Source organism: Lethenteron reissneri, chromosome 4, assembly GCF_015708825.2.
Source record: "Lethenteron reissneri isolate LAM-NWPU_2019-01 chromosome 4, ASM1570882v1, whole genome shotgun sequence".
NCBI lineage: Eukaryota > Metazoa > Chordata > Hyperoartia > Petromyzontiformes > Petromyzontidae > Lethenteron > Lethenteron reissneri.
In genome coordinates this window covers 5,078,367-5,100,210 of record NC_083782.1, presented here as the reverse complement: position 1 = coordinate 5,100,210, position 21,844 = coordinate 5,078,367, and the positions used below count along the sequence as shown (strand labels likewise).

Sequence of the window (21,844 nt, the reverse complement as noted above, 5' to 3'; positions counted from 1 at the left end):
CACCAGAGCCAGGGGGGGGAGTGGTGGAGGGACGTTTAGACGAGCACACATTACACTACACACGTTTCGTACGTCAACTACACCACTTCCAAACATTCAATTCCGTTTAAGCCATTTACACGTGGCAATAATTAATACAGCATTCCGAAACGAACAAGGTTGTCCGTGTGTGTCTCTTTGTATTGATCGGCTGCGTGCATTTTAACAAATCTCAATACTCTCCCGCCCCTGAACATAACGAAAGAAAAAAAAAATATGCAAAATGGCAGAAGAGTTACTTTTTTTTAGGGAGCCGATTTGCTGCCAAAACAAATCGGACCAAATCTTTCAATGAAAGAAGACTTGGGTCTACTGTGTTTTTTGTTGTTGTGATTCCAGTTGTTTGTGCTCAAGTCCGTGTACCCCAGACGCAACCAAAAGCAATCGTGATATAATCGCTCGCCTCAAACTTCTATTCGTCTTTGAACAAAGATACACGTGGCATGATGCTAAACACGTGGCATGATGCTAAACACGTGACCGGACAAATTACGGCCGTGCGTCTTCAGTGCAGCAATAATATGCAGTGCAAATAAACAGGTGAATGGTGATCAATGCAGTCAGCGTTGTTTATTAATGGCCAAGCTGAGATGATGACCGTTTTGAATGTCCCACTGTCCTCGGCAAAACTGCGACTACCTCGGATGTGCACCGCCACTGGTTTGGGTGGAGTCATAATCACATGAACATGTTCAGTCCCCGAGTTAATCCACTGCTGGCTGAGGGCCTCCTTATGCTGTGTGGGTCATGGGTGATATTTGACCATAATTCCCGCTGGGCAGTGCTGGTTGGTGAAATAGATGCTGGAGCAGAGCACAGTAACAACGGTTGATTTTGCTGCACTGCCGCCTTCCGCTGGCAATGTAGCCCAACAGCGGCCTACAATGCCAATTTTGTACATTGTCGTCGCCCATCCAAACATTATCCAGGCTCGACTCTGCTTGGCTTACGAAACAGGACACATTCCTGGTGATTTGGTGATCGGCGATTACATTCTGAATCCAATCATGGAATGTATCAACGCTGCAAATTTTAATAAAAAATCCCCCCACGTGTTTCGACATCCGTCACGCTCCTCCGTTGCCCCGTGTCTTACGGGGACACGACCCAGCACGTGGGTGCGCATAGCCCGAATGTGCATGGCCAAAGAGTGCAGATGAACGCAGATGAAAGCGCGCGAGCGCATTGGCAGGCGAGCACGTACCAGAGCTGGAGTCAAACACGAGTTCAGCAGCGATGTTGGCCGCAACAGCAATCCCGATATGGTGTTTTTTTTGCACTTGCATTGCGACTGCAAAGTGACGCAATAACGCATTTGTAACCGACTCCAGGTCGAGCACACACACACACACGGACAGACTGACACAATTGGAAACTCCTCCCTAACTACCGATGACCAGCTCGTTCAGAAGCACATGCCAGGTAGTTTACATGCGGCCAACCACGAGGCACGGATCGACCGTGGAGATTCGTAAAGCGGTGTCCGTTAATCGACGAGTCTGCCCCTACCTCGGTAGGCATTCAAAATCGGCAACGGGCACTCATCTCAAACAGCTCGCATTATAAGGTCGCACTCATTAGACACGACAGTGCTTGTAACAAATCAACCACAACACTCTGCCTTCTCGACAGACCTGTTCTTCACCTGAAGACGCTGCTTGCATTGTGGCCGAAACGTCGTGAGAATTATTTTATTATGTTTTATTTTTATTATTTTCCTTCTACGTGACTTTACCGAAAGAACCAAGAAGATCAACCACAACACCTTGCTGATCTCGTCAAGGAGTGGGAGCATAAGCCGTCACGCGAATTCCGGTCATCCTCGCAGCAGCAGCTTTTGGCTGGCCATTTGGACAAAGACGATCACCGCATCGCGGCGCTTTCAGAGGCGCTTCTGCAGCCCTCTGGAACGCTCTTCCTTCCGATATGCGGAAGCCACTGGAGCTATGCACTTTTAAATAATCTAGACTGAAAACTCATTTCTTTACAACTGCTTTTTGCGTTTAGTTTGTTGTCCTTCCCCCGCACCTCCGATTAGCACGGTCGGCTACGTACGGTGCGAAAGAAGTTCAACATACGTACAAATAAGTGTCGGCGCGGATGAAACAGAAATGTATGTCAAAGGAACAGCTCTTCAAACCGAGAGAGCCTTTACGCGATGGCAGCGCGAGTGCGTCTCGCGCAGCGGATCTGTTTGTACTTGAGCATCGATGCTGCGCCAGCGATTGTTCGCAGAGCCGGCCCAATGGTCAGACTGGAAGAGGTTAAACTGCGACGGGGGGAGTTTCCAGTTGCGAGTCTCTTTACTGAGGTGACCTTGGGTACGTGTGTGTATGTATGTGTCTTTGTACGTGGTGCACACACACAAAGTGCACCTAGCCTGGCACAAACGCCATGGTGATATTACCATCTCTTATGTGGCGAACGGCGGTTGCTGTTGTTGTGCGGGTGTGTATCTTTGTTTTATTCAGGGTATGAATGTGTGGTTGTAATTGCTAGCTGCAATTTCGATCGCTTTCATTACAAATTACACAATTATAACTGTGAATGACACCAGTTCTGGGGGGGTCACACACACACCCAAGTAGAACCGGAAACTTTCCCCTGACAATGTGACAGCTGCCCACACATGCACACGTCAAGAATTCTACACCAAGACTACCCACCCCCCCCCCCAACACGGGGATTGTGAAAATTCTCAAGTGGTCTCTCACCTACAATACCTCGTTGGGTGGTTAAATCTTAAATAGACGCTCTCATCTCAATCCCTCGGAAACAGCTGCGATCGGCGTGGATTGAATCGAAATGTCTCGGAGAGCCTTCAGGTGCCGGCAGAGGAGCGAGGATGCCTCTCGTGCAGCAGACCGCTCTGCAGTCACGAATAAACGCTGTGGCTGTGGTGATTTAAGCGGTGGCCGCCCAGTGTTAAGCTTCGACAGGGGGAGTTTCCAGAGAGCGTGCTCTTAGGTGTCCTTAGGCAGATGTGTGTGTGTGCAAGAAGTGTGTGTGCAGGGTGTGTGTGTGTGTGGGGTGGATGTTCACGCGGGGTGTGCGTATGTGAATGCATGTATGCGTGGGCATCATGCGGGGGAGTTGGTGTATAGGGGTGTGTGCGTGCACATGTACGGTGTGTGTGTGTATATGCATGTGGGTTGTGTGTATTTGTGTGGGTTGATGTGTGTGTGTCTTTGCATGTGTGAGTGGGATATGTGCGTAAGTGAGTGGGTATACATGTGTATGTGAATGATGTATGTGTGGGTGTATATGTCTTTGCGGCGTGTATATTGTGGGTGTGTGTGGGTTGTGTGTGGGTCTATGTGTAATGGTTGTGTGTCTAATGTATGACAGTGTGTGGCTCGTGTACCAGCTCGTGTGTATATATGTATGTACGTGTGTAAGTGTATGCGCATGGGATTAGGGTTAGGAGTCGTGCGTTCGCTGGTTGTGGACTGAACGTGTGTTCTGGTCACCAACAGCAGCTGTCACTTGTATGGCTCAGTCTCCCATTTTCACTTTCGATGTCTGCGTAAAACACAAACAAAACGATGCCAGCAGGTCAATCATTGTCCTTTCCCTGCACCTCCAATTAGCACGGTTGGCTATATATGGTGCGAAAGACGCTTAACATACATTCATATAGTTGCTTGGTTAATGCATACACTGCAATTTAGTTTATTAATCGACGCAAAATGATATTCAGAGTTGAATATTTTTTCTCCAAGTGTTACCCATATAGTTTAATAAAGAATTAATAATTGGTAGAGTAATCGATCACTGAATTAATTGGATAGCCCAGCTCCAACAATGACCATCATTACCGAAGCGCCACAGCCCCATAACCGCACCCCTACAACCCCACCCACAACCCCACCCACAACCCCACCCCAGCCCCACCCACAGCCCCACCCACAACCCCCCACAACCCCACCCACAACCCCACCCACCCCCACCCACACCCCACCCACAACCCCACCCACAGCCCCCCCACAACCCACCCACAACCCCACCCACAACCCCACCCACAGCCCCACCCACAGCCCCACCCACACCACCCCAACACACCACCCACAACCCCACCCACAGCCCCACCCACAGCCCCACCCACAACCCCACCCACAGCCCCACCCACAGCCCCACCCACAACCCCACCCACAGCCCCACCCACAACCCCACCCACAACCCCACCCACAGCCCCACCCACAACCCCACCCACAGCCCCACCCACAACCCCACCCACAACCCCACCCACAACCCCACCCACAGCCCCCACCCACAGCCCCACCCCTACAACCCCACCCACAGCCCCACCCACAGCCCCACCCACAACACCACCCACAACACCACCACCACAACCCCACCCACAGCCCCACCCACAACCCACCCACAACCCCACCCACAGCCCCACCCACAACACCACCCACACCCCACCCACAGCCCCACCCACAGCCCCACCCACAGCCCCACCCACAACCCCACCCACAGCCCCACCCACAGCCCACCCACAACCCCACCCCAACCCCACCCACAACCCCACCCACAACCCCACCCACAACCCCACCCACAGCCCCACCCACAGCCCCACCCACAACCCCACCCACAACCCCACCCACAGCCCCCCCACAACCCCACCCACAGCCCCACCCACAGCCCCACCCACAACCCCACCCACAACCCCACCCCACCCCACCCACCCCAGCCCCACCCACAGCCCCCCACAACCCCACCCACAACCCCACCCACACCCCACCCACAGCCCCACCCACAGCCCCACCCACAACACCACCCACAACCCCACCACAGCCCCACCCACGCCCCACCCACAGCCCCACCCACAACCCCCCCACAGCCCCACCCACAACCCCACCCACAACCCCCCCACAGCCCCACCCACAACCCCACCCACAGCCCCACCCACAACCCCACCCACAGCCCCACCCACAACCCCACCCACAGCCCCACCCACAACCCCACCCACAGCCCCACCCACAACCCCACCCACAGCCCCACCCCTACAACCCCACCCACAGCCCCACCCACAGCCCCACCCCAACACCACCCACAACACCACCCACAACCCCACCCACAGCCCCACCCACAACCCCACCCACAACCCCACCCACAACCCCACCCACAACCCCACCCCTACAACCCCACCCACAGCCCCACCCACAGCCCCACCCACAACACCACCCACAACCCCACCCACAGCCCCACCCACAACCCCACCCACAGCCCCACCCACAACCCACCCACAACCCCACCCACAGCCCCACCCACAACCCCACCCCAACCCCACCCACAACCCCACCCACAACCCCACCCACAACCCCACCCACAACCCCACCCACAACCCCACCCACAGCCCCCCCACAACCCCCCCCAACCCCACCCACAACCCCACCCCTACAACCCCACCCACAACCCTACCCACAGCCCCCTACAACCCCACCCACAGCCCCACCCACAGCCCCACCCACAACACCACCCACAACCCCACCCACAGCCCCACCCACAACCCCACCCACAACCCCACCCAAACCCCACCCACAACCCCACCCACAGCCCCACCCACAACCCCACCCACAGCCCCACCCACAGCCCCACCCACAGCCCCACCCACAACCCCACCCACAACCCCACCCACAACCCACCCACAGCCCCACCCCTACAACCCCACACCACAACCCCACCCACAGCCCCAACCCTACAACCCCACCCACAGCCCCACCCACAGCCCCACCCAACACCACCCACAACCCCACCCACAGCCCCACCCACAACCCACCCACAACCCCACCCACAGCCCCACCCCTACAACCCCACCCACAGCCCCACCCACAGCCCCACCCACAACACCACCCACACCCCACCCACAACCCACCCACAGCCCCACCCACAGCCCCACCCACAACCCCACCCACAACCCCCCCACCCCCACCCACACCCCACCCACAACCCCACCCACAACCCCACCCACAGCCACCCCCAAACCCACCCAGCCCACCCCTACAACCCACCCCAGCCCCACCCACAGCCCCACCCACAGCCCCAACCCACCCCCCCATAGCCCCACCCCAGCCCCACCCCTATAACCCCACCCACAGCCCACCCACAACACCACCCACAACACCACCCACAACCCCACCCACAGCCCCACCCACAACCCCACCCACAACCCCACCCACAACCCCACCCACAGCCCCACCCACAACCCCACCCACAGCCCCACCCCTACAACCCCACCCACAGCCCCCCCACAGCCCCACCCACACACCACCCACAACCCCACCCACAACCCCCCCACAGCCCCCCACAGCCCACCCACAACCCACCCACAACCCCACCCACAGCCCCACCCACAGCCCCACCCACAGCCCCACCCACAACCCCACCACAACCCCACCCACAGCCCCACCCACAACCCCACCCACAGCCCCACCCCAACCCCACCCACAACCCCACCCACAACCCCACCCACAGCCCCACCCCTACAACCCCACCCACAGCCCCACCCACAGCCCCACCCACAACACCACCCACAACCCCACCCACAGCCCCACCCCAACCCCCCCACAACCCACCCACAGCCCCACCCACAGCCCCACCCCTACAACCCCACCCACAGCCCCACCCACAGCCCCACCCACAGCCCCACCCACACCCCACCCACAACCCCACCCACAACCCACCACCCACACCCCCACCCAACCCCACCACAACCCCACCCCAACCCCACCCCAACCCCCCACCCACAGCCCCACCCACAGCCCCACCCACAGCCCCACCCACAACCCACCCACAACCCCACCCACAGCCCCACCCACAACCCCACCCCACAACCCACCCACAGCCCCACCCACAGCCCCACCCCAACCCCACCCACAACCCCACCCACAGCCCCACCCACAACCCCACCCACACCCCACCCACAACCCCACCCACAACCCCACCCACAGCCCCACCCACAACCCCACCCAGCCCCACCCACAACCCCACCCACAACCCCACCCACAGCCCCACCCCTACAACCCCACCCACAGCCCCACCCACAGCCCCACCCACAACACCACCCACAGCCCCACCCACAACCCCACCCACAACCCCACCCACAACCCCACCCACAACCCCACCCACAACCCCACCCACAACCCCACCCACAGCCCCACCCCTACAACCCCACCCCAGCCCCACCCACAGCCCACCCACCCCACCACCCACAACCCCACCCACAACCCCACCCACCCCCCCCACAGCCCACCCACAACCCCACCTACAACCCCACCCACAGCCCCACCCACAGCCCCACCCACAACCCCACCCACAACCCCACCCACAACCCCACCCACCCCCCACCCACAACCCCACCCACAGCCCCACCCAACCCCACCCACAGCCCCACCCACAACCCCACCCACAACCCCACCCACCCCACCCCCACCCCTACAACCCCACCCACAGCCCCCCACCACAGCCCACCCACACCCCACCCACACATCCCCACCCACAACCCCACCCACAACCCACCCACATCCCCACCCACAGCCCCACCCACAGCCCCACCCACAGCCCCACCCACAGCCCCACCCACAGCCCCACCCACAACCCCACCCACAACCCCACCCACAGCCCCACCCACATCCCCACCCACAGCCCCACCCACAACACCACCCACAACCCCACCCACAGCCCCACCCCTACAACCCCACCCCTACACCCCCACCCCTACAACCCCACCCACACCCACCCACAGCCCCCCCACAGCCCCACCCACAGCCCCACCCACAACCCCACCCACAACCCCACCCAGCCCCACCCACAGCCCCACCCACAACCCCACCCACAACCCCCCACCCAACCCCACCCACATCCCCACCCACAACCCCACCCACAACCCCACCCACAACCCACCCACAGCCCCACCCACAACACCACCGACAACCCCACCCACAGCCCCCCCACAATCCCCACCCCTACAACCCCACCCCTACAGCCCCACCCCTACAACCCCACCCACATCCCCACCCACAGCCCCACCCACAGCCCCACCACAGCCCCACCCACAACCCCACCCACAACCCCACCCACAACCCCACCCACAGCCCCACCCACAGCCCCACCCACAGCCCCACCCACAACCCCCCCACAACCCCACCACAGCCCCACCCACAGCCCCACCCACAGCCCCACCCACAGCCCCACCCACAGCCCCACCCACAGCCCCCACCCACAGCCCCACCCACAGCCCCACCCCATCCCCACCCACCCCCACCCCACAACCCCACCCACACCCCACCCACAACCCCACCCACAACCCCACCCACAACCCCACCCACACCCCCACCCACACACCCCACCCACAACCCCACCCACAACCCCCCACAGCCCCACCCACAACCCCACCCACAACCCCACCCACAGCCCCACCCACAACCCCACCCACGCCCCACCCACATCCCCCCACAGCCCCACCCACAGCCCCACCCACATCCCCACCCACAGCCCCCCCCAACCCCACCCACAGCCCTACCCACAGCCCACCCAACAACCCCACCCACAACCCCCCCACAACCCCACCCACACCCCACCCACAACCCCACCCACAACCCCACCCACAACCCCACCCACAACCCCACCCACAACCCACCCACAGCCCCACCCACAGCCCCACCCACACACCACCCACAACCCCACCCACAGCCCCACCCCTACAACCCCACCACAACCCCACCCACAGCCCCACCCACAGCCCCACCCACACCCCACCCACAACCCCACCCACAACCCCACCCACAACCCCACCCACAGCCCCACCCACAACCCCACCCACAACCCCACCCACAGCCCCACCCACAACCCCACCCACAACCCCACCCACAACCCCCCCACAACCCCACTTACACCCCACCCACATCCCCACCCACAACCCCACCCACAACCCCACCCACAACCCCACCACAACCCCACCCACAACCCCCACCCACACCCCACCCACAACCCCACCCCACCCACCCACACCCCACCCACAGCCCCACCCACAGCCCCACCCACAACCCACCCACAACCCCACCCACAACCCCACCCACAGCCCCCCCACAGCCCCACCCCAACCCCACCCACAACCCCCACCCACAACCCCACCCACAACCCCAACCCACAGCCCCACCCACAGCCCCACCCACAACCCCACCCACATCCCCACCCACAACCCCACCCACAACCCCACCCACAGCCCCACCCACAACCCCCACCCACAACCCCACCCACAGCCCCACCCACAACCGCACCCACAACCCCCACCCACAACCCCACCCACATCCCCACCCACCCCCACCCACAGCCCCACCCACAGCCCCACCCACAACCCCCACCCACAACCCCACCCACAGCCCCACCCACAGCCCCCACCCACAACCCCACCCAAACCCACCCACAACCCCACCCACAACCCCCACCCACAACCCCACCCCAACCCCACCCACACCCCCACCCACAACCCCCCCACATCCCCACCACAACCCCCACCCACAACCCCACCCACAGCCCCACCACAGCCCCACCCACAACCCCACCCCAACCCCACCTCCCACGTCCGCCGCCCACCTGCAGGATGGAGACGATGACGCCGAAGAGGCCGATGGCGCTTCCGAAGATCTCCACGATGAGGATCTTGACGAAGAGAGAAGCGTTCTGCGCGTCGGCAAGCGCCGCTCCGCTCCCCACCACCCCCACGCACACTCCGCAGAACAGGTTCGAGAAGCCCACGGTGAGGCCGGCCCCGAACATAGCGTAGCCTGTCGGGAGAGGGGCAGCACACCACAACTATGTGCCAAAGTGCACTGCGGCACACAGTCATGCGAGCTATGCCGGCCTTGTGAAGTGCTTGCAACAGAGGTCGCAATCGGGTACCCGATACCCGTACCCTACCCGATACCCGGTTACCCGTACCCAGTCGGGTACGGGTACCCGTTTGCGACCCTGGTGCGGCCGGGTACGGGTAAGGAATCAAAACCCACTATGAGACCTCCTTTATCAGTGGCAAAATATAGTAGCAGGTTTTTACCCTTTAAACTGGTACAAAACTGACACCTTTATACAAGACATCATGTTTGCAATAACCACAACACAAGTAGTCAAAATGCAAACAAAAGGAAACAACTCTGATGATGATTATTGCAAACATGATGCCTTGTATAAAGGTGTCAGTTTTGTACCAGTTTAAAGGGTAAAAACCTACTACTGAATCAAAACCCGTTTGCGACCTCTGGCTTGCAAGCAGAACTCGCTCCAAAAGTCTGTTGAAGGCTATATGGGGGATCTTTGTTGTTGCTGTATTGTGCTGTACTGCGGCGTGCGTGCCGTGCCGTACCTGCGTGGTAGTTGCGGTTACCAATGAGCTCAGGGATGGCTCCTTTAAAAGGCTGCAACACAAAACAATAAACACAGGCATTTACAGACACGTACACACACGCAGAGCCACAAGTAAATCATACACAAGGATGCACACACGCATCGCCAAAAATAAACACGAACATATTCCGCTTCAGCGGTGGCATTTCGTTTGGTCGCTCACCTCGGCGAGGTTGCTGATGACGATGGCCATGATGATGCCATAGATGGCGACAGCTTCGCAGAAGATGATGCTGCATGGGAGAAGAGAGAGGCAGGGACCGAGAGCGGAGAGAGCGTTGGAGGAGACGTACCGACCGGTCACCGACATCAAAACAGCTTGAGGTACCTGACTGCTGGACGCCCCCTTTCACATCGTGGCCTCACGCTTTACACGCCCATGTGATGGGAAAACCTACCATCAAATCACCCGGACTGCGCCCCGGTCTCGTCAGATCACGGAAGCGAAGCAGCACTGGGCCTGGATAGTGCTGGGGGGATATGGATGACCACCAAGCACAACGGCTTGTCACGTAGCCATTGCCGTATATCCCGTGTTTTCTGACACGGCCCAGACCTTCTTCGCACGAAGCACTGGAACTTGTTGACGGACGCCTCCGATTTACCTACCCCGGTGCATAAACTGTCGTGAATCATAGCTCCGCTGAACCCAACCGGGTCACCTGACTGGGCATCTGGGGCTCACCTGACCAGGTTCTTGGTGCGGATGCGCGGTGCCTTCACTCCGCCGCCGATGATGCTCGAGCCGGTCATGTAGATGCCCCTGGTGAAGAACGCGAGCAGACGAATGTGAGAGCGCGCGTGGGGTGGGTGGGGGGGGTGCGTTCACGCTGTTTGCTTTGGGAGCCGCATCGACACGGCCGTGTGAAACTATCGAAATAATAGCGCTACCACCAAAGCGCGATAGTCAGCGGCAGGTCGGTGAAGCGTTCTCAAAATACACCAACGACCAATGGGGTGTCGGGGAGGCCTTCATCTAGCAGTGGATATATCACTGCTGCTCACGAGGCCGCACACAGCAAATTAAAATTGCAGTACGGTATTGTTACAAGTATTCACAATACAATAGAGTATGTACAAACAATTACGTTTATATGCACACGTACATAACAAGAGACGAGAAGCTATGACAGCGTACGTGGCACAAGCATCGCGCTGGGACGTGGCAAACTTGAGATTTCATAATCATAATACTTATTCATATTGGAGGAATAATTTGGTGAATGATCTACCGTCGAGACTCTTTGCCCACCCACAAAACCATTTGGGCAAGACCGGTAGACCCTGACAAGACTGGGTGGTGATCATAGGTAATTTGTGGAGTGTGTCCCTTAGCCGAGTGTCTGTATTTGCGGAAAAGTCGTTTGTGGCATCATTTTGCAGGGAAAACTGTGTACATTCTCATGGAAAAATATGCAGAAAACCAGTTTTCCGTGAATACACAAACCAGAAGTCATTGTCTGCACAAGTAAACGTGTGTATGTGTTTGTGTAAAGTGTTGATTGCTTGGCAAGGGCACAACACACCAACAAAAGCTCCTTCCCTCCCTCTCTATACGCGCATCATTTCTAAGCATGGCTCCAACAGCAGTGAACCTGTTTGGCCAAGATTCTCAGTCGTGTGTGCGCGCGAGCACACACCCACCAGACCAGTCTGACTCAAGCTGACTCAAGGTCACAGTAAAGCACACCGCAAGTCACATTCACGGGTCAGGACGGATGAGCAGATGAGAAGTTGATGTTGGGAAGGATGGCAGATTTGTTAGCCTTAGAACAATGAGATAATTAATCACATTATTACTATTAACCATCAGCGGCTGGGATCAATCCACTGATGGACAAAGACCTCACCAAGCTATCGCCATCTCTCACCAAATTGAACTTACAATGTAAATGTAATTACGTAAGTGTTACATATACAACCAATACGATACATTTCATAATAGTCCTGAATAAATATTCAACAGAAATAGTAAGCTCAACAAATACATTCCAATAAAATAACACCAAATACATCTGAATAAATTAGGAAACATTTATTAATTTCAGAAATCCACACCTACATGTCAAGATTTATTTTCGTTTTGGAATATACGCGTAAAATCAACTTCCAAAATCATAACAATAATGCGCCACCATCTAAACACTGCTCAAGGCTTCGCCAAGTCGTTGCCATCTCCCATGCATGCACCTCCCCCCCCACTCCCAATGTTTCTTTGCACAGTTTGCATCTTTGTTACATTATCATTGCGATTTTGTAAAAAAAAAACTTAAGGAACATACCCACAGAAGAATGTTTTTGTATTAGCGAGTATTTTGTTTTCCTGCTGTGAGATATGAATCAGAAACATGCGCCAAATATCCATCCACCCTCTATGTTTGATCTAGCGATAAGGCTGTTGGAGCCCCGCGCTGGCAGCTCCCATCTCGATCTCCCCTCCACCTCTCACCACCCCCCCCTCCACCACCCTCGCGGATCAGCTGACTGTGGTTTGAGCTCGTCCAGTCTGCAGTGCTCCGAATCCCACCCACCAGCTTTGCTCGGGTGCCCCTCCCTCTTTCATCTCAACAGTAATGTTTTTTTGTTATTTATAATCTATTGAAGTGCCCAAATAACTGCAGATTATGTTGATTTAAACTAAAACTATTTATTTTATTTTACAATGTAAGGCCCACTGACCTGGCCACAAAGTGGCTTACCATGTGGAAATTTATAGCGGCCAAATACTCTAAACGCATGTTTCTAAGTACTCTAAACGCATTTAGCCGGTGGCTAGGAGGTGGTCTCTGCGTCCCGATTGCGTTATCGTGCCCTGCGCATATTCGTTAGCTTCAACCGCATAATAAATTCGTGAACGAACACGTGAGTGAATGAGTGAGCGAACAAATGAACGTATGAGTGGGGCCTCTCACCAGGCAGCTCCGACCACGGACAGCGAAATGGCGAGGCCGATCCCAAGGTTGGCCCACATGTACGGGGACGTCTCGGTCAGGAACCTGACGGCAAGAGGACAAACGGCTTGTCGGCAAGTCACGGTTCCTCCGAGCCAGACGACAATGGAACACGGATGACACCAACAACGGCTGCACGCGGAATAACGCTTCACCACCGTCACAGTGGTGTAACAAATTTCGATTTAAAGCTTCGTGACTGCAGGGATTCATCTTCTTGGTTCTTTCGGTAAAGCCACGTATAAGGAAAATAATAAAATAATAAAACATAATAAAATAATTCTCACGACGTTTCGGGCCACAACGCAAGCAGCCGTCCTCAGGTGAAGAACAGGTCTGTCGGAAAGACAGCGTCATTCAAACGTCATTCAGACGCTGTCTTTCCGACAGACTTGTTCTTCACCTGAGGACGGCTGCTTGCGTTATAGCCGAAACGTCGTGAAAATTATTTTATTATTTCCCTTCTACGTGACTTTACCGAAAGAACCAAGAAGAAAAAAAAGAGTGATGTAACACTTTACCACATCGCCCGACTTGCAACCGGAAGTCTCGCGAGTTCAGATGCCGAGTCGGAGTTCAACTTAGCCCTTCGTTGCTCGGAGGTTGGCAAAACTCTGAGCCAGTATTTAAGTGGGACATTCACTACCTTATAAATGTTCATTCATTTATCAGCCACGTGGACAGGAAATAACAAAAAGGCTGGAATAATTAAGGGCGTGTGGCTACAGTGCAGCAATGAGTAAATTCTTGTGCAAACAAGGGGTCAATTGTTATGAATGCAGTTAGCATTGTTCTTAAGGGTCAAGCTGAGATGTCGATCACTTGTACATTTCTGACGATCCTCGGCAAAACTGTGACAATCAAACGTTTGTGCCACCGATGGTAAGGTGGAGGAATAATCACTGGTACATGTACAGTCCTTTTGTCAATCCACTGCTGGATGAAGTCGTCCTCATGCCATGTTGGTCATGGGGGTTGTTTGACCAAATGTCACCACGACACTGGTCAGAGCAAAATGGCAAAGGGAAAGGACACAGAACTGTTCCAGATATCACTCGCCAATTATGTTAAACCCGTGACGAGGATTCGAACTCGGCTCACCAGGTTTGTAGCACAAGTGCGATACGAATCCGGCAAACTTTTTAGAAAGGGCTTTTAGAAATTCATAAAAATGCGTAAAAAAAGAGGCAGTGAAAATGTAAATAATTGCGTAGACTCATTCATTCGAATTACAAGCCGTCACCTGCTTCATACAGCCGAAGTAGATCGCAGAAAGCTAACGGTGGTATGGAAAATAATTAACATTTTCAAGCGATTTATCACTGGGATGATGTTTGCACTTTGAGCAAAGACAGTATTAACCCAATTTCTCCACATTAAAACATGGAACAGCATCACTATACAACACTGCACATTAGCCTTTCATCGATTGGTATCATATCATGAACGTTTACGCAAAACCGTTCGTATTAAACGGCAAAAAAAATCGGCTGTGTCAATGATTAATGTTTTAGGTCATAACCACGGTACAAGTATTTAAAAAATAACCTCGGTAAAACTCAAGTAGTCACGCAATCCACAAAGCTAATAGGAGCACTATCTGTGAATGTCGTGCTCAATCCACTGCTGGAATGAAGACCGTCCCCATGCCGCGTCGGTTGTGTGGACTGATCGACCAAATTCCATTGAGCCGATTATTTTTACAGCCCCGTTTGTATTGCCTATCACCGATGTTCTGCCGCTTTTGTTTAAACTCATTCATACCTTCAACCCACAGGTTAATATTCGCATAAATTTGTATGAAACCCTAAAACAATTGATTCTTACATGGCCCATGCAACGCACGCATCATGGGTGTTATAAGCTATAATTTTAATAGATGCGTCGTCACATGCCGAGAGGGTGCATCGCAACTCCAGCGGCTAAGCACTCTCTCACTCTTACAGAGGCTGCAGGCAGTGGTGGCCTAATGGCTCAGAAGTGAGAGCACAGAACTGGCTTTCAATTATGGGTTAGACTCCGGACACCACCTGTGATTAAAGCAGGTTTCCGTGTGGTGCGATGGTGACCAGTGACTGAGAGAAACCCATACATTGCTAGACGAGACCCACAAACTCGTAATGAGATATCTATAGATAACAGGTTTTTTTGGGGTTAGATCGTGTAAATATATAAATGTGTCATTAAACCCACCACCACCCGACACAGCCAACTAGTAAGGGTTGTCACGTAAACAGAACGCAGAACGTGGCCAATTCGTCACTAGTACAGCACTAACCGGTGTGTTGGAGAGCCAAGCCACAACATTTACAATCTGAGTATGACGTTTCGCCAGTAATTACAACTAGCTTCACCCCTCCCCACTTGCATCAAGTGGGGGGGGGGGGGATTAATGAATGCATATAAATGACTATGGGTATCTATAGATTTAAAGATTAAAAACCAGGTTCTCAATTCGAGTCGACGGTCTCATCCCGGTCACCAATGACTGCACAAAATAGTCCCATAAAATTTGGATCTGCACTTAATTTTTTATGAATTCCAGCTATAGTTTCAAATATCGGTGTGGCTATCATGTGATGACCATTACTCTCTGTAATGTTTGAAGCAGAGGTCACTTTAAGGGATTTCAGAGGTAGTCAGCCATGAGGCCAATCACAAGTACACTGTGGTTGCAATGTTATGAATAGACACAATTACAAATGTAATTGAAGACACACCTGGAGGCTGTTCTACGATATCCACTTCCACGGCCATCCTCAAACTGTTGCTCTGATAAAACTTTTGAATGGATTGCTTAGCGTCATGAAGCATACAACACCAAAGGCATCATCAGAAACAAATTGGTTACAAAGTAAATTTTTTTTTAAACAATGCAGTTCAAGAAACCAATGACCAAGGGCACTGGGCATCTGAGGGCGGACGCGACCTGCCACCGTCACACATCTCCCTCTCCCCCCCCCCGTTGCGCACTGTTTACAGTAAGCGTCTGGCATCACTAGCGCATGCACGTATACACACATACACGCATGCACGGTGAGCCTGCCCCACCGAAAAGCAGCCACAACCGGCACGGGCCACCGCTAAAACCGCCCCATAGCAGTCGAGTCCTCACCATCCGATGTCGAACCGGAATCCGAGGTCGAAGATGGTGTAGCAAATCCTTGGGGGGTGGTGGGCAGGAGGGAGGGAAATGCACGAATGGGTTAGCGTGGTGGGATAATCGGAGGTTTCAATGCTTGTTCAGGTATTTTTGTTCACGTCACACATGCCGGCGTTCTTTTAGAATGAGCGTCGCGAAGGTGGGAAGGTGTGATGGCAGGCTGAGGGAAAAACAAAGTGTTAAATCAGTTCCAAAATTAATGAGCTTACGACCAATTCACTTGAAATGCACACACGTCACAGAAATGACAAGCTAAGCAGGGCTGAATCGTGTAAAGTGCAGTTTCCAACTCTTATTATCCACTCTATATCTTTGGCCTATTTATGTGTGAAGGGTCATTTCCCAAAACGTTGCCTATTATATATTTGCCAAAGCAGCTGCATCACCAAATACGTCTTCCTTTTTTCCTTTTAAGTAGTGTGTTGCATGTGGAAAGAAACCAGAGTACCCGCAGTAGACACACCAAGCACAGAGTGGATAATAACACTCAAATCTTTGCACCGATGTGTTAGCAATGAACAAAGTGTATGTCAGTGTCATACTGTGCCAAAATAAAGCACAACAGTAATCAACCCACAGTGAATGTTCACGTGGCTCCATGATAAAAAAGTACTAAATACATCCACAATTAATCTCGATAGGTCCCGTAGTTAATCACCAAGAAACCCATGGAATATGTAACGTTACCATCATGGTTAAATAAAGAAAAATCGTGATTTAACTACCACTACCATGATTGGAATAACACCAAGAGACAGACAAGCAACACGTGAACTTCGAGTATAAGCTCAAGTTAGAGAGACATCTCATAGACTATTACGAAAGGGAAGTGAGCTTGGGGCGGACACCGCGAGAAGGGGCGCAGTCGGTGGTCGAAGGGGGATGACAGAGTAGCAGCCAAAGGAGGGAAACGCATCTGGGGGTGGTGGAAATGAAATCAGCGAGATGGATTGTTGCATCGCAAAACCGTGAGAGATGGCAATGGTTCGGGGGAGGCCCTCATTCCAGCAGTGGGATTTATCATGGCTGGCGACGATGAGCGATGAACTCTCAGTGAATGTCAAATAAAATGTGCATGGTTCAGTAAAGGTGCGAGTGGTCGTGCACCCGGGTGAACTCAATGTGGACATCAAGCTTCAAAGTCAATCTCAATGCTTACTCATGGCCAAAGCAAGGAGACATAACGAAAGCAAATCTCTGCGTGTCTTGAATGGTTCATAAAGGACTCCACTCGTCCACTGTGGATGACCATACGCCAATTTCAATTAATCTACATGTCGATGTATCACCCAAGTTGAATTAAGAACGTACCAAAACATAAAGGACAATCGCAAAGAATTCAGCGAATGCCAAAGCCCCCGTGACCACAGCACAAGACATCCACAACATGCCTCCACATCGGCAAATAAAAGGGCACATAAAACACCATCAATCTCCACGTGACCCCCCACCCACAGCCCCCCAATTGGTTGAAGAGAAGAGGTCCACTCGCTTTGATTAACATGCGACCAGCGGCAAAAATAACGTGCAAAACAGTCATCACGGTGAATCCGAATACTGTCCTCCCCCCGTGGTCCACTAAAGGACGTGGTCACCATAAACCCCGTGGTTATACCAAGGACTATAAAACACTATGCAACCAATGGTTAAATAAATGGTTAAATAAATGGTTAAATAAAGGGGAACCATCATAAACGCGTATAATTCGTACTGACCCCACACGTTGGTGAAATAAGGGGGCATATCAAGACGTATATCGGTGGGCACCAAGTCTAAATGAAGGTCACGTCAAGGCACACACACAACAGGTAATAATGTCGGTGGTTAGATCCCGGACTCACCCACGATGGTGAGCGTGCTCCAGAAGGCGAGCGAGACTCCGCCGTAGAGAAGAGAGAGCGCGGCCATGGCTGTCAGCACAAGGAACACAGCAGAAGCAGCAGAAGCAGCAGCCCTCATCAATGACCACAAGCCACTCGTCACGACAACAACTGCAATCACCAATCGTTACAACACCACGGCAATTACGAAGCGCGTCTCTCTTGGTCGGGCATTAAATCAGCGTTTGATGAATTCTAGAAAGCCGTGGGGAGCAGGTCCTTGGGTGAGGCCTTCACCCAGCAGTGGACAGAGCATGGTTGACGGTGGCGATGAGACTGATGAGACTGATGAGAGAACTTAATGAGCCCTGCGTCTAGCAGTGGAGAGATTACGGTCGATGGTGATGACGACGATGATCGTGGGACGATGAGTGACGCCACTTAAGAGAGGCCTTCACCCAGCAGTGGACAGGGCATGGTTGACGGTGGCGATGAGACTCATGAGACTGATGTGAAGACTTAATGAGCCCTGCGTCTAGCAGTGGAGAGATCACGGTCGATGGTGATGAAGACGATGACCGTGGGAGAGGCCTTCACCCAGCAGCGGATAGAGCATCCGCGATGACCCCAGGCCCCCCACTCCTCACCTGGATACCGACAGCCCCGGATCGCTCAAACCTTTTCCGACTCTACGGACCCCCGTAAATAACTACGACGACGATCGTGTAGCTTGTGCTTATTCTACAATAACTACTACTTACTAATGATGATGATGTTTGAGCGTTAATCTCCAATCGTTAATTTCTCCCTCCCCGGTCGCCGTCTCTCTCGCTTCGCTTCTTCCTCTGGCCGGGGACCGTCTCTGTCACGTGACTTCGTGACGTCCGCACGCACGGCGCACGTGACTCCGGTGATGGGATGACGTCACGATTTTTTGTTGTTAAACTCCTCCCCCCCTACTCACCCCCTCCCCACTCACCCCCTCCCCACTCACCCCCTCCCCCACTCACCCCCCCACTCACCCCCTCCCCACTCACCCCCTCCCCACTCACCCCCCCACTCACCCCCTCCCCACTCACCCCCCCACTTACCCCCCTCCACTCACCCCCCCCACTCACCCCCTCCACTCACCCCCCACTCACAACCCCCCCACTCACCCCCTCCCCACTCACACCCCCCCACTCACACCCCCCCACCCCTCCACCCCCCACTCACCCCCCCCACTCACCCCCTCCCCACTCACCCCCCCCCCCACTCACCCCCCCACTCACCCCCCTCCACTCACCCCCCCCCACTCACCCCCCCCACTCACCCCCCCACTCACCCCCCCCACTCACCCCCTCCCCACTCACCCCCCCCCACTCACCCCCCCACTCACCCCCTCCCCACTCACCCCCCCACTCACACCCCCCCACCCCTCCACCCCCCACTCACCCCCCCCACTCACCCCCTCCCCACTCACCCCCCCCCCACTCACCCCCCACTCACACCCCCCACTCACACCCCCCACTCACCCCCTCCCCACTCACCCCCCTCCCCACTCACCCCCCCCCCCCACTCACCCCCCACTCACCTCCCTCCACTCACCCCCCCCACTCACCCCCCCCACTCACCCCCCCACTCACCCCCCTCCACTCACCCCCCCCCACTCACCCCCCCACTCACCCCCCCCCACTCACCCCCCCAATCACACCCCCCACTCACACCCCCCACTCACCCCCTCCCCACATCACCCCCTCCCCACTCACCCCCTCCCCACTTCACCCCCCCACTCACCCCCCCACTCACCCCCCTCCACTCACCCCCCCACTCACCCCCCCCCACTCACCCCCCCACTCACCCCCCTCCACTCACCCCCCCCCCACTCACCCCCCCCACTCACCCCCCCACTCACCCCCCCCCCACTCACCCCCCTCCACTCACCCCCCCCCACTCACCCCCCCCACTCACCCCCCCCACTCACCCCCCTACTCACCCCCCACTCACCTCCCCCCACTCACCCCCCCCCACTCACACCCCCCACCACCCCACTCACGCCCCCCCCACTCACCCCCTCCCCCACTCACCCCCCCCCACTGTCACCCCCCTCCCCACTCATCCCCCCCCACTCACCCCCCACTCACCCCCCCACTCACCCCCCCCCTCCCACCCCCTCCACACCTCCACCCCCACTCACCCCCCCCCCACTCACCCCCCCCACTCACCCCCCACTCACCCCCCCCCCCCCCCCCACCACCCCCCACTCACCACCCCCCACTCACACCCCCCACTCACCCCCCTCCCCACTCACCCACTCACCCCCCACTCACCCCCCCACTCACCCCCCCCACCACCCCCCCCACTCACCCCCTCCCCACTCACCCCCCCTCACCCCCCACTCACCCCCCCCACTCACCCCCCACTCACCCCCCCCCACTCACCCCCCCCTCACTCCCCCCCCTCACCCCCCACTCACCACCCCCCCCCCCCACCCCCCCCCACTCACCCCCCCCCACCACCCCCCCACTCACCCCCCCACTCACCCCCCCCACTCACCCCCCCTCACCCCCCCCCCCTCACCCCCCTCCACCACCCCCCCCCCCCCCACTCACCCCCCCCACTCACCCCTCCCCCCCCCCCCCCCACACTCACCCCCCCCTCACAGCATACCCCACCCCGCACTCACCTCCCCCCACTCACCCCCCCCCCCCCACTCACCCCCCCACTCACCCCCCCCACTCACCCCCTCCCCCCACTCACACCCCCCCACCCGCCTCCCCACCATCCCCCCCCACTCAACCCCCCACTCGCACACCCCCCACTCACCCCCCCCCACACGCCCCCACTCACACCCCCACCCCTCCACCCCCCACTCAACCCCCCCTCCCACTCACACCCCCCCACTCACACACCCCCCACCACACACGCCCCCCCCCCCCACTCACCCCCCCACTCACACCCCCACTCACACCGCCCACAATCACCCACCCCTCCCCACTCACCCACTCACCACCCCAATTCCACACCCCCCACTCACCCCCCACTCACCCCCACTCACCCCCTCCAACTCACCCGCACCCTCCCCGACTCACACCCAACCCACTCACCCCCCCACTCCCCCACTCCACTCACCCCCCCGCACTCACCCCCCCCACTCACCCCCCACTCACCCCCCCCCCACTCACCCCCCCCCCACTCACCCCCCCCCTCACTCACCACCCCCACTCACCCCTACCACCACTCCCTCACCCCCCCCACTCACCCCCCATTCACCCCCCCTCCACTCACACCCCCCACTCACCCCCTCCCCACTCACCCCCACCTCACACCCCGCACTCACCCCCTCCCCACCCCCCTTCACACCCCCCCACACCCCCCCCTCCACTCACCCCCCCACTCCCCCCCCCCCCCCCCCTCCCCCCCCCCCAACTCCCCCGCACTCACCCTCCCCACTCACCCCCCCCCCACTACCCCCCCACTCCACC

At 56.6% G+C, this 21,844-nt stretch overlaps 1 protein-coding gene across 2 annotated transcripts; it reads right to left on the bottom strand.

The window, feature by feature from the left end:
- Positions 1 to 1,056: 1,056 nt before the first annotated feature.
- On the bottom strand, positions 1,057 to 19,299 carry LOC133349916 (V-type proton ATPase 21 kDa proteolipid subunit c''). Of its 2 annotated transcripts, none has more exons than XM_061563787.1 (9): positions 19,142 to 19,299; positions 18,402 to 18,470; positions 16,513 to 16,561; positions 13,359 to 13,442; positions 11,132 to 11,209; positions 10,610 to 10,679; positions 10,406 to 10,457; positions 9,640 to 9,830; positions 1,057 to 3,561 (listed from the first exon to the last, which is right to left on the bottom strand). In XM_061563787.1, the coding sequence occupies exons 2-9, from the start codon at positions 18,466 to 18,468 to the stop codon at positions 3,535 to 3,537; spliced, it is 618 nt and encodes a 205-aa protein (XP_061419771.1). In that variant the 5' UTR covers positions 18,469 to 18,470; positions 19,142 to 19,299; the 3' UTR covers positions 1,057 to 3,534. The 2 variants fall into 2 exon arrangements, with proteins under 2 accessions (XP_061419771.1, XP_061419781.1); XM_061563797.1 differs by having other exon boundaries at positions 19,028 to 19,178.
- Positions 19,300 to 21,844: the final 2,545 nt, after the last annotated feature.

What these genes read in the sequence shown, in the direction of transcription:
- LOC133349916 (XM_061563787.1), bottom strand. Translation starts at nt 18,468, where the DNA reads ATGGCCGCGCTCTCTCTTCTCTACGGCGGAGTCTCGCTCGCCTTCTGG. An exon ending in CGCACCAAGAACCTGGTCAG is followed by an intron (nt 10,680 to 11,131) that starts GTGAGCCCCAGA and finishes TCTCCCATGCAG; the next exon opens with CATCATCTTCTGCGAAGCTG. An exon ending in TAACCGCAACTACCACGCAG is followed by an intron (nt 9,831 to 10,405) that starts GTACGGCACGGC and finishes CTCTCCCGACAG; the next exon opens with GCTACGCTATGTTCGGGGCC.